Source organism: Lutjanus erythropterus, chromosome 11 (genome assembly GCF_056507025.1).
Source record: "Lutjanus erythropterus isolate fLutEry1 chromosome 11, fLutEry1.hap2, whole genome shotgun sequence".
NCBI classification, from domain to species: Eukaryota; Metazoa; Chordata; class Actinopteri; order Lutjaniformes; family Lutjanidae; genus Lutjanus; species Lutjanus erythropterus.
In genome coordinates this window covers 23,662,828-23,675,247 of record NC_139327.1, presented here as the reverse complement: position 1 = coordinate 23,675,247, position 12,420 = coordinate 23,662,828, and the positions used below count along the sequence as shown (strand labels likewise).

Sequence of the window (12,420 nt, the reverse complement as noted above, 5' to 3'; positions counted from 1 at the left end):
ATATACATATATGCTAAAATATAATTTACCATTTGGATCTTCTAAAGGCCTATTATCGTCTGACGTTACTGATGTTTAATGTCATATTTGATTAAATATTTTACAGAAATGTATCATAAGCAATATTTGCTTATTATTATTATTATTATTATTATTATTATTATTATTATTATTATTATTATCATTATTATTATTATTATTATTATTGATAATAATAATGATAATATTATGTTTTTGATAAATGTTAACAGACGAAACATTTACACACGTAACTTCCTTCGATTCATTTTGCGCGTTTGACAAATAATAAAAACCTGTCCGGACGTTTAAATTGTTTTAATTTACAGCTGCATTCAACACAACCACTTGTTCTATATAAACAGCGGCGGGGTCTCCTCATCAATTATGACACCGTTTAAATTACATGAAAATGTAGCGGGAGAATTTAGCGTGTTGAATTTATTTGCCCTCCAAACATAAGCAGTAATTACAGAGGAATTAAAAAGCCACAATAACAACCATGATTACGCGTGGAGAAATTACAGGACTGCCCTGCTTTAATGTGTCCGCTGCTCTGAACGTATAAATCACACGTTTATTTAACGCATGACCGCTGTGAAGAAGAATTCAATAAGTTGGATATGATGAACTTTGTCTTCAGGCCTGCATGTGCACACACGGAGTTTTTTAATTTGTCCTAAAAATATTTCAATAAACAGCTCAGTGTTTGTTGTGTGTGTTAAGGAGACGAGCGGAGAGAAGACCAATAACGGGATTCATTACCGGCTGCAGCTTCTTTACAGTAACGGTGAGTGACACACAGACACACACTGAAACTCTTCTTGATAATACATTTTTACCAAATCAGCTTGATTGGCTGTTGTCTCCTGTCATAATAAACAGAACGCACACAGAAGCTGTAGTTTTTTAGATTTAATGTGTAAAAATGTGGCACAGAGGGCCACCAGGCTGCCACAGTGTGTTTAAATGTCACACAAACTGCACTGTGGTGTTTCACAAGTGTGTAATTTGACCAATTTCTGGATAAATGTCACCATTTCAGAATTCAGAGCAGCTGTTGTGGGGAGGTTTATACCAGCTTTATGGCTTCATCACTGTCACTGTCCCCTAAATTAGTTTGTCCAGTCTGAAGTGGGCTGTCTGACAGTGTGGGTGCATGTTGTTGTGGTGGATGTGGATTGTGGTGTTCAGGCCTATCAGCTCAGTCTGGGAGGGAAACTACATAAACTGGGAGGAAATATCACAGCTCCTCTGAGATTAAGAGATGTGGACATTATTATAGCTACAATTTGTGAGCTGTGATTATTGATTTTAACTTTAATTACAGCGACTGTGGTACCCGCAGACCCCAGAGGTGTACTTTTTGTCATGTCTCGAGGTGCTTTATTCTGTCATTACAATTTTTCACGATTTCGTCAATCAGTTTGTTCCTGGTGGCGTCACGTCATTGTTCTCTGTTTGCTTTCATGCACTGGTCAAAATTCCTCGCACGGTCAGTGAAGCAGAAATCTATGTGGACCAAACTGTGAACCATTTTGTTGTTTTCATACAAAATCCATCCAATGAATCACATTTTCCAAAATCCCTGAACTCTTTTCTCATTCATACTCCACCAGCTGCAAAACACTTTATATCAGCAGCACAGTTTTCAAATGTGAACACTCTGTTTTCAAACTACTAAAATTATGGCAAATTTTGTGCGTTTCTGCAGCAACCATATTTAATATAAAGAAAATCTTTGTACGATAAAATGAAATAACAATCATTCCAAACTGGATTGCAATTTAAGCTGAGAGCCTTGTCAGATGTCCTGATTTTAGTCTCATTACCAAACAGACAAAAGTGGATGGAATGATTTTGTTTGGACACATGGATTGAGGAAGAAAGGTTGGTGGGGAAACAAGGGTGGCAAAGAAATGCATCGCCAGATGTGATGATGAACTTGTGGCCTAATGCAAGGGAAGAGGATAGTCTGTACAGTATGACTGATGTCGATGTTTTTTGGGGGGTAATTATTACTATATTGCAGCCCTGAAATTTCAGGAAGTGCTCTTTTGTTTCAACTGCATTTTTCACAGGGAAATTAAAGTACTATATGCAAAGATATAAAAATAAAAATAGGATATTGATGCAATGTGCTGCATTTCTGTTTCAGTCCTGTTAATATACTTTTATACAGTCAATTAAGTGTTAAAGTATCCTTATTCTATAATGAAATGCTGTTTTTTATGTAATGCTCTCAGTTGTTGATGTTTTCTAGCTCAGTCTTGTTAAAGTGTGCTTCCTGAGTGAGAACTGTTGTCAGTGTTCTGGTTGAATAAACTTATTTTGAGACTTAGATTAGCTGTGTGACCAACACGCCTGTGTAAAGTGGCTTCAGTATTGATGGATGCTTGTTAGTAATTGAAAAAAAAAAACTGTATTGATTTTCACCTATGCATCATCAGTCAATACTGAAGCCACTTTTCCAAAACTCTTCATACAGTCTGAATTACGGTAAATCTCACCTCCAAAACAAAACATACATAAATAAACTCATCAGATCAAAATACAGAAAACAATTCTCACTCAGGGAAAACACATTGTCACTTATAACACACTGAGCTAAAAACGAGCATTATATAAAAGATGCACTTTTATCTATGGAATTTGAATGATTTATCACATAAATCATTATTTCATTAAATAATTATAATAACACCTTTTAACTTGTGTGACTGTACAAAATTATGTGTAATCAGAAATGCAGCAATGTGCTTCAATTACTTTTTCCCGTTATCTCTGTATATAGTTGAAACAAACAAACAAAAAAGACCCTGATATTTGAGGGCTGCAGTAATACAGTAATTAACTGAAAAACCATCAACAACACGTAATCACTCATATTGTACAGTTCTGTGTACTAACCTGTTTGGTCTGTCGTCCTGTCAAACAGGACATCTGGGTCTACTTCCAGCTGTCTTTGGGATGATAATTCTTTTATTTTATCAGAAATATTCTGCTCAGATTTTGTATTTATTTCAAAATGGTTGGTGCAGAAATGCATGAAAATTTGCTATCATTCTGTTTTGAGCACGTGTTGAAAACTGTGTTGGCATTTGAAAAATGTGCTGCTGATATAAAGTGTTTTGCAGGTGGTGGAGAATGAATGAGAAAAGGGTTCATGGATTTTGGAAAATGTGGTTCACTGAATGCATTTTGTGTGAAAGCGTTGAAAAATGACTCAGTTCAGTCCACACAGACTTCTGTTTCACTGACTGTGTGAACGTTTTCACAACGTGACTTCAGACTTAAGAGATTTCCTCGTGTTTTCTGTCTATTTTCATTTTACCCGATAGCTGTAACTTTTCGTAAAAATAATAATCTTTTTTCTCCTCAGATGACATCAACTAATAATGTTATAAGAAAGAAATAAGATAACAATTTGCTATGATGGTTGTGTCTTTCAGTAGTTTATTCTTGGGATTCCCAGGGACCACAGTCTGTATGTTAAATATGTTGAATGAATGAGAAGGAAAGAGACAAAACAAACCATTTATCAGTGATACTGACTGTAAAGTATAGACATTGAACATCACAGTGGACGATTAAAGGGTGTCTAGTTCGGAGTTTTTGATTCACAGATTTCTGTAGCAGGGGATGAAGGGTATAAGGACTGAGGGTGTCGTGTTGCAAAACCCTTTGAGGCAAATTTGTGATTTTGTGTGAATAAAATTGACTTGACTCAGGCTTAGTATTATGGTAAAAAAAAAAAACAAAAAAAAACACACAAATGTTGAGAAACATGAATTTTCTCTGTATTAGGGTTGTGATCCCTTAAAATTGAAGCTATGTAAAGTTGCAAGTGTGAACAGTTCAACCAAAGAATGATCATATTTTTCTTAATTTTTGAGGCCTAAAAAGATAAAACATTATAAACAAGATCTGACAAGAAAAAAGTCTGAAAAAATGAATTTAATATTGTGTATTGGAAATATGTTTTTAATCCTAAAATCTGTGTGAGCCTCCTGTTGTGGAAGGTGGGGGTAATTAATTATCACTCTTTTAATGTTTGCTTAAATTGACACATTTTCAAATGCAGTTTTGAATGTTGTTCTGCTTGTCAACATCTGTGCAAAGCTTATGTTTTTCTTGTTTCTCAACAGGCATCAGAACAGAGCAGGACTTTTATGTTCGACTCATAGACTCCATGACTAAACAGGTAAACACACACTTTAACACACACACACAGACGCACACACACACTCACACAGAGAGGTCTGTCACCTCTCCTGTTACCTCTCTGACAATGAGCTGCTCCACTGATCCGCCGCCCTCCTCTGTGTGCATGTACTTGCACACACAAAAACGCTCATTTATGTGTGTGTGTGTGTGTGAATCTGTGGGTGGGTGTTTCCACTATGTGCCCCCACCCTCCCACACACACACACACACACACACACACACGGCACACAGCGCATGTCTCCAGGCGTTTTTGCCTGCACTTCTCTCGCTGTGATTAGAGCGTGGAGGCAGTGAGCGGGTGTTGAGGAACAGGGGCGTGATTCTGCTGCTCACAGTAGGAAGTGGAAAGATATAACAGCACCTCTGGGATTTGGTCTGCCGAGCAGCAAGGAGTTTCTGATCAGATCCAATTTTTCTGTTAATGTTTGTGTTTTTGTTTATATGAGAGAGAGCAGGAGAGACAGAGGCCGACTGAACAACAGACAGAGGAGAGACAGACAGACTCTTTTAGTGTTTGTGTTCACAGTTAGAATGAAGACTGACTTTTATTATTTTGCAGAGGCTGGGTCACACCAACAAAGATTATTCATTTTTAGACCAGATTAAATCATGATTAACTTTAAATTATGTAACATTTAGATGAGGTTAAAATTAAGAAAGATTCAGTTTAAACATGTCTTTAATCCAGTGTAGAACCAAGACAAAATTAAATTGCAGCAAAATTTTAAACTCCTGGTTAAAATGTAATCCAGTATTAACTTTAGTTACACTTGAAGAGGTGCAACTTTTAAATAGCTGCCTATTTGAAATGGACTGAGAAAGAGTGTTAAGGGTCAGACTCAATGAAATGAGTTTAATGATGTGTCTTTCTTTCACTTCACTAGATCTCAAAGGGAGGAGTAGCCTGACTCACTTTTTAGATAGCTTTAGACAGCTAATTTATTTATTTATTTATTTATTTATTTACTTACTTATTTATTTATTTATGTTTACTTTTTAGCTAGCAAACAAACAATACAACTTTTTAAAAATGTTGTAGCTAGCAAACAGGGCAATGTTTTGTTAACTTTTAGCTAGTTTGCAAACATTTTTTTTAATGCTCTCCTGGCAGTTGCTCAGAGGGGCTCACAACTCAGTCGGAACCACTCCTCTCTTGACAGTGCGTGAATTTATTTTGTATGTATTTATTTAGTTAAATTTGTGCAGTTTGATTGATTTAATTGTGCATCAGACCTAATTTCAAACCTGGATTTACTCATTCACTCACAAGTTTTGCTAAACTCTAGAGCTACTCTTAGATTAAATTAATCTTTGTTGGTGCAACACAGTCAGAGAGTTTTCTATCTGGTGTAATGCTGTGTGTGTGTGTGTGTGTGTGTGTGTGTGTGTGTGTGTGTGTGTGTGTGTGTGTGTGTGTGTGTGTGTGTGTGTGTGGTACATGGTATGAGGAGCCAAGAAGCCATGCTATGCACTGAATACTTGCTAATGTGACTCCAGGCTCTGATAGAATCACGTTGCTGCAGCCACACTACATCACATACTGGGTGTGTGTTTGTGCTTGCATGTGTGTGTGTGTGTGTGTGTGTGTGCATGCGTGTTTTTGTGTCTGGCAGGCCTAAGGGACCACACTGTTCCCTAATAACACTGTTTAGCTTGAGCTTGGTGGGGTGACAGCCAGCTACACGCACATACGCACACTCAGTCGGCCCTTGCAGAAGGAAAAGGGGCGCGTGATATACACAGGCATACACACACACACACACACACACACACACACACACACACACACACACACACAGTCATTGTTGTGCTCGCCGTTGTCTAAAAAAATTAAATAGCTGATTCTTTAAATTTGTAAAGGAAAAATAATTTTTCCTCAAGATGCTGATGCAGGCAGGTGTGTGCTGCACCTGTAGGAATCTGCCTGTGTGTGTGTGTGGCAGTGGGGGGTTTATACACTGCCTAAGTCAAGCCCCTCGGTGTGCCCCACGGTACCTGAATACAGAAAAAAATATGAACGATAGTCTATGGTGAGAGACAAATTATTTTTTGATTCTGTTTGAACTGTGCCATGAATCAGACATATCATGTCTGCTGATTTAAAACATAATTTTACAAGTCAATAAAGTCTCAGTTTGTTGTAGGTTTGTTGTAGTTTTGTGTGAAACAGTGAACTACATCTCTTGTCCTGCACGGTATATGTCATCAACACCAATCCCACTGTCCCTGGTAATTTAATCTTACCTGAAGTGTTTTATCCAGAGACTCCTGGTGCCTTTATCAGCCGTGAAGAGAAAGAACGCTTAAGACCAGCTGTTGTATGACTACATCCCGCTACAAAAACACACATGGCATTGTAGCTTCAGTGGCTAAAGTTAGCTTTTGGAGGGAGAAAATCGTGACACCACTTACACGACTTCTGAATGTGTGTGCGTGACGATTCATGGCACAATTCGAACAGGATCAAAAAATTATTTCTCTCTGATCATTGACTACAATTCATATTTTTACCAAAGTTAGGTCCCACAGTTGTCCACCAGAAGGGCCGTGACTTAGTCACTCTATATGCAAATAGAAAAGATTGCAGGTATTTAAGTGCTGTTATGTATGTATAGGCATTTAAGCAAAACTGCACGTTGCACTGCAATAAAATGTGTGTGTGTGTGATTCCCAGTGGTAGAGGAATGGAACACTAACAGGTGGTCAAACCAAAACAGCCGTGTGGTTGGCTTAGCTGGTCAGTGATGTCATGGCCACTGTCTCTAACCACACATGCACAGGCACATGCACACACACACGCACGCACGCACGCATGCACGCACGCACGCACGCACGCACGCACGCACACACACACACACTGATGGTCTGTCACTCGTTCTTAGTCACTGTTGCCTGACTAAACAGTAAAACTGAGGCGACTCAGCAGCACAGAGTTTGCATTGCTGTACGTTACTTCAGGCGAACAGTGTTGGACACACTGTGATCTAAAACATTTGTTCTCAACCTTTTTGAGTTGTGACCTCCCAGATTAATCAGGTTGGTGTTCACGACATTGACAAAACCTGACGAAGGTAAATTGAGACGTTGCTCACTTAAAACTGCTGGGAGCCATCAGTTCAGTGCGTGTTTCTTTGGTGTGACTTTGGCCTACAGTTTGTGTTCAGCACCTGTAAATGGTTTTGTGATTTGTGTGCTCTTCACTCTTTGTCTTTGTTACATTTCTTGAATTCAACTCTATTTTGCACATTTTTGGAGAGCCAGTTGGTGGAGCTTGATCTAGTCTAGTGCCACCTCTAGGTCCAGCCCCACCCCAAGATGGACAGGAGGCTGGTTTGATTGATTTACCCTGATATTCTCACCATACAGCCTTGTTTATGCCTGCATGGGGCACCGTGGGTCTGGTGCGTAGATGTCACATGACCTACTGCTTCCTAACTGGTGTACCGTTGGCTCACCTGTCAATATATACAAAAAGACAGCTGTCTCTTTTACTCCCTTGAGAAGTCTGGTGAAAATGTAAACCAAAACTATTTTAATGTTTCAAATGAAAAGATCCTGTCGTCATATTTGTCATTCCTGGCTAAATAAGTCCTCTGTTGATCAAAACATACAATCAATGTTTATATGAACACCTGGTAAAATCAAGTGACAATACTGCTGAGGGTATAAAATAATTTCTAATTGCATTTATAATAATTTAGATGTGATGATAAAGGCTTTGAGAGTCTGAAAATACCTTCAAAGTGCTTTGATTTACTGAAGAGAGGGCTGTGGGTATTTCATCATAATTTTTAAGGGGGAGGGTTTAATTGACAGCATATCACAGGCATTTTGTGATCTATCATTTCAACACATGCAGTTTTAACACTATACTGTATGTAAGAGTGCAGACATCTGCAAATCTTTCTGCTTTGACATAGTGTCCAATCACTGCACAGCAGGTCTTTATATATGATATTTGCACATGCGATCTGCTTGCCCAGTCTTCCACCATGTTGAAATGAAAGGTGCAGCTCACGCCGGGGCAGACTAGTTACAAAAAATTCCGAGATGCACGACCAAGCGCTGCGACACCTTTTAGAGCCTTCACGCTTGAACCAACACAGTATGTGACATAATTTCTGTCACGCACTGAGCACAAATCCATCTTAACCTACCCAGTCGCACTCCTTGGTTGGAGCCTCACCATGTCCAGAGAGGTGGAGCTAGACTAGAACAAGTGCAGCAAGCACTACTACAGCATTTTCAAGGCTTGTCCCTCATGTTAAATGTCTTTAAGGGGCTGACATCTCTTTGAGCACCTACCAAGGTTATTGGTTTTTGCTAGAAATCGCTAAAACCACTTAGTTGTATCATGGTGTGTTGTGAACAAATGTTTGCATCATCTTTGGCTTATAGCTTATTGTTGGGTGAACTTTACTGTCAGAACACAGAAAGATGCTGCAGTTGTTCTTCTCTGTTCAGTTTGTTTGACAGTCAGTGAGAAACTGAATAATAGAATAATTTCAAATTTGTTTTTTTCATCTGTTTTGGCACTGACCTTATGTCCTAAGTGGTTATTGTCAATCTCAAAATTTTTTTGAGGGGGCATGACCTCTATCCCCATTACTGGGGCTAGAACTCATGACCTCAGTATTTTTAATATCCTGGCGACGACCCTGTTCCTGGTGCCTGTGCCACCACTGTTCCACTCAGGTCAAACAGAGTCACGGTGCTGCTATTGTGAATGTTAGCTCACTGGAAAGGCTCTGATACACTAAATGGAACAGGACCCGAATTAGTATTACTAACACCTGTGTTTACTGTACGAACCCTAAGATCAGTATGGCTGCTGTGAAAAGGTCTCTTGTGAGGAGGGCAAAGCTAGTGAGAAAACTTATTACAGCTGATTGGACAGCACTCTTAACTGTGCTTAATTGAACTCTACATGTATTTTAATATATAGTCAACAATGAAGCTTTAATGTTTTCAGAAGCTGTTTAAGATTTCTTTCGGATGAAAACGGGCCAGTAGAGACCTGAAATGAAACTGCAACATCATCCACTGTTCTAGAAGTAAAAAAAAAAACCTTAATATAAAACCTCATTGGCATTTGTAGCCCTACGGCAGGTGTCTGCAACCTGCTTCGCCAGAGCTGGAGCTCCCAATGGCTTGACAAAAATTATATGGACATGAATAACACTAATTCATAAAAAAAAAAAAAAAAAAAAAAAAAAAGAATTTTCATGTATACTTCTTGCAGGCCTAAAGAGGTTCTTACCATTTCCAATTGTAAAACTGTGTTTTTCGTACACGAATAAAAAAGTTTTTCATTTCAATATTTAGTCATCTTAAATGTGCATCAAAGCCTACGCCTGCTGCTTTTCGTCAAAATTTTGCCGGTGGCTAGTCTTAACTCTCCCAAGGCTAGCTATAGATGCCAAATCCAAAAAATCAGAGGAAAATATAGAATTTAATAGTTGCAGGTCCAGACTCCAGATTTTCTTTTCTTTTTTGGGGCCTCTTTGGCTCTTTTGGTTGCTGACCACTGCCCTGCAACATAACCTTGCTTGACAACATGCCGTGTGCTTCACTATTTGTCCAAATTTTATTTGTTGTTTTTAGCAGCTTTTAGCAAACAACATTTCCTAAGCTGGTCCTTGGTTTATCAGCACCACCTTGACACATTGAGGCCTGTCAAGTGGCTGCAGCTATGAGGACAGACTGGTTAGTTTACATAGTTTATACACAGCTGTAGAGATGAAGTTTCACCCCAGGAACCTCTTAACAATTTGGAAATGGCATCAAGTCCTGTGTGATGTCAGTGTTTTCACTGACGCAAAACAAGCACACATTGTTGCTGCTGCACATGCATCTGGTAGACTTTGGTTGATATATAAGAAACAATCATCATAGCAAAATTAGTTTTTTTTTTATAACATTATTAGTTATGTAGTTAATGTCATCTGTAAAAAAAAAAAAAAGGAGATTATTATTTTAGGAAAGTTACAGCTAATTTGCTTATTGTGCAAAATAAATATGAAAATGACATTGTACAAGTAATTTCTCTCAGTCTCTCTCTCTGACTGCACCGCGTGTGTCAGTGTGCAGTACTGGAGTCTGACAGAGGGGCAGTAATACGCCGCCAACAGGCATGTAGCCTCCGTATCCTGCCCCGAAGAAGAAGAAGAAGTCGCACCACTCTCATGGACATCCACAGTTTTAAAAAAGCTACCGGCGGCAGAATCCACAGAAAGCTGCACATCAGCAGCAGTTCAGGTGAAACTGCAGCTGTAACAGTTAATATAACATGATCAGAGCCTGTGGGCCCTGCACGCGCACTAAGGAAGTCACATAGGACTTGTACCTGTGAGGTACACAAGGGCTCCGCCTCCCCCTCGTGTCAATGTTTACAACTTTAATGAGTGAATGAAGCAGATCTAAAGACAAAATAACACCCCGAGAGTGAACAGTAATCAGGTAAACTTGTGTTTCCTCCTCTACAAGTTTGATGTCATTCATTTACAGTGAGGTTAAGTTGATGCTCCTCCCTCTGTCTGTCTGATGTTAGCTGTGCTGCAGTCTGTCGGTCTGTCGTTCCGTGTCCTGCTTACAGACACATCCAGGGCTGATCTGGAACTTTGTGTCCGACACAAGGAGTCAGAAAATGAAATAAAACTGTTTATCGCGTTTGATCGGCGCCAACGTGCAATCTGACTAAGTAAACATACGTATGAACATGCCTTCATGTGCGCGTGCATGTTCCCTGTCAGTGTTATTACGTCAGATGTTTATGGATTAATATTATTGCATCACTGTTCCTGCTGTTAACTGCTGTAGATGTTTAAGGTTTAGCTCATTTTGGCTACTTTAGGCCACTGTGGCTAGTTCAGTCTGCCGCAGTGCATCATGGTCTATAAGACAATTTAATGTCTAGCATCACTGTTCTGTGAGAACCATGCATCTCTCTTTTTTTCATCTTTGTGGATTATAAAGTTCAGTATTTGCATCTGGGATGAGGTGTAGAAACATAATGCTGGATAATTTGGAATTAAATGACAAAATATGTGCAGTACTTGATGTAAATGTGTGTGTGTTAATATGTGTCTCCAGTGCCGTCTGTCCAATTTAAGTTCTTAAGACATTTCAGCAGAGGAGCAAAAACATTTTGGTGGGTGCTGAAGCAAAAAAAAAAAGTTATTTCGCTGCACAGGGATACAAAAAAAAACAAAAAAACAAGGTTGCAGTCTTAGTTTAGCCCTGGATCTCCTCAACTCCTAGATCTGCACCGTGTGAAACAAGCAAACAAGAACAGAAGTAATGGACCAGAATATAAATTTCAGAGGTCACTGTGGCTGTAGCATTGTGCTCAAAGACTTTAGTATAACTTAGCATGTTTCCTTAATCTCTGATGAGATATAATTTTCTGATTTATTATTGTAAATATATTACAGATTTCTCATTTAAAGTGCAGACTTTCAGCTTGGCATGTCAAGCATGGAAATGCATGTTGTTATTTTTGTACAGTGTTGAGTATATTTCTGTGTTCTGCTCTATAGGCTCATATCATTGATTCTGTTTATTTCACAGTTCTGAATGTGAGTGTTCTGCCAGGAAAGTAACGTGTGGCACCTAAAGCTGGCACTTGTTTCTGTCATTATGCTATTTCTGTATGTCTACCTGCTCTGTGTGTGTGTGCTGAGAGGGCCAGCGCTGATTGTGTTAAACAGAGGAGGAGTAGAGCGCCTCCTAAAGTCTTCAGAAGCAGCAGAGTGTTGGCGCCGGTTTATCACGACTCTGTCCCGGAGAATAAAGCGTCTGTCACTGCGGCCCCGTCGGATCACTAGCTCACTAGTCGACCTGACACTAACGCAGGAGGAAGTGTGTTCCCCTGCTTAACGGCTCCTTGTTTACACGCCGCGCATGTCACGCCACTTCAAAGGCGAAGGAGAGAGCGGTGGAGATGCTGCATGAAAGGCCTGGTGAGGCGGAGAGAGGGAGGAGACAGAGGAGGAAAAAAGCAGATGAAAGACAAGAGCGGAGCAGGCGAGGTGACAGTGTGATGAAGAAGCGGAGGCGAACGTGGGCTGTAGTTGGTGGGAGAAGTTACACACTCACACAAGAGAAAATATTATTTTCAAATCATTATTTGTGTTGTTTTATTCCTGATCGGAGCTTCAGATGTCTCAGATTGCC

The 12,420-nt window shown here is 39.4% G+C and overlaps 1 protein-coding gene across 3 annotated transcripts in view; it reads left to right on the top strand.

Annotated features, from left to right (window-relative positions):
• LOC146319124 (transcription factor COE1) overlaps positions 1 to 12,420 on the top strand; it is a 132,638-nt gene that overhangs the window by 1,582 nt on the left and 118,636 nt on the right. For 2 of the 3 annotated variants that reach the window (XM_084729724.1, XM_084729721.1), the window contains exons 3-4: positions 745 to 808; positions 4,167 to 4,222. In XM_084729724.1, the coding sequence (XP_084585850.1) occupies positions 745 to 808; positions 4,167 to 4,222 (120 nt within the window). The remainder of the gene's footprint in view (positions 1 to 744; positions 809 to 4,166; positions 4,223 to 12,420) is intronic. The other variant, XM_084729723.1, reaches the window with a different exon arrangement.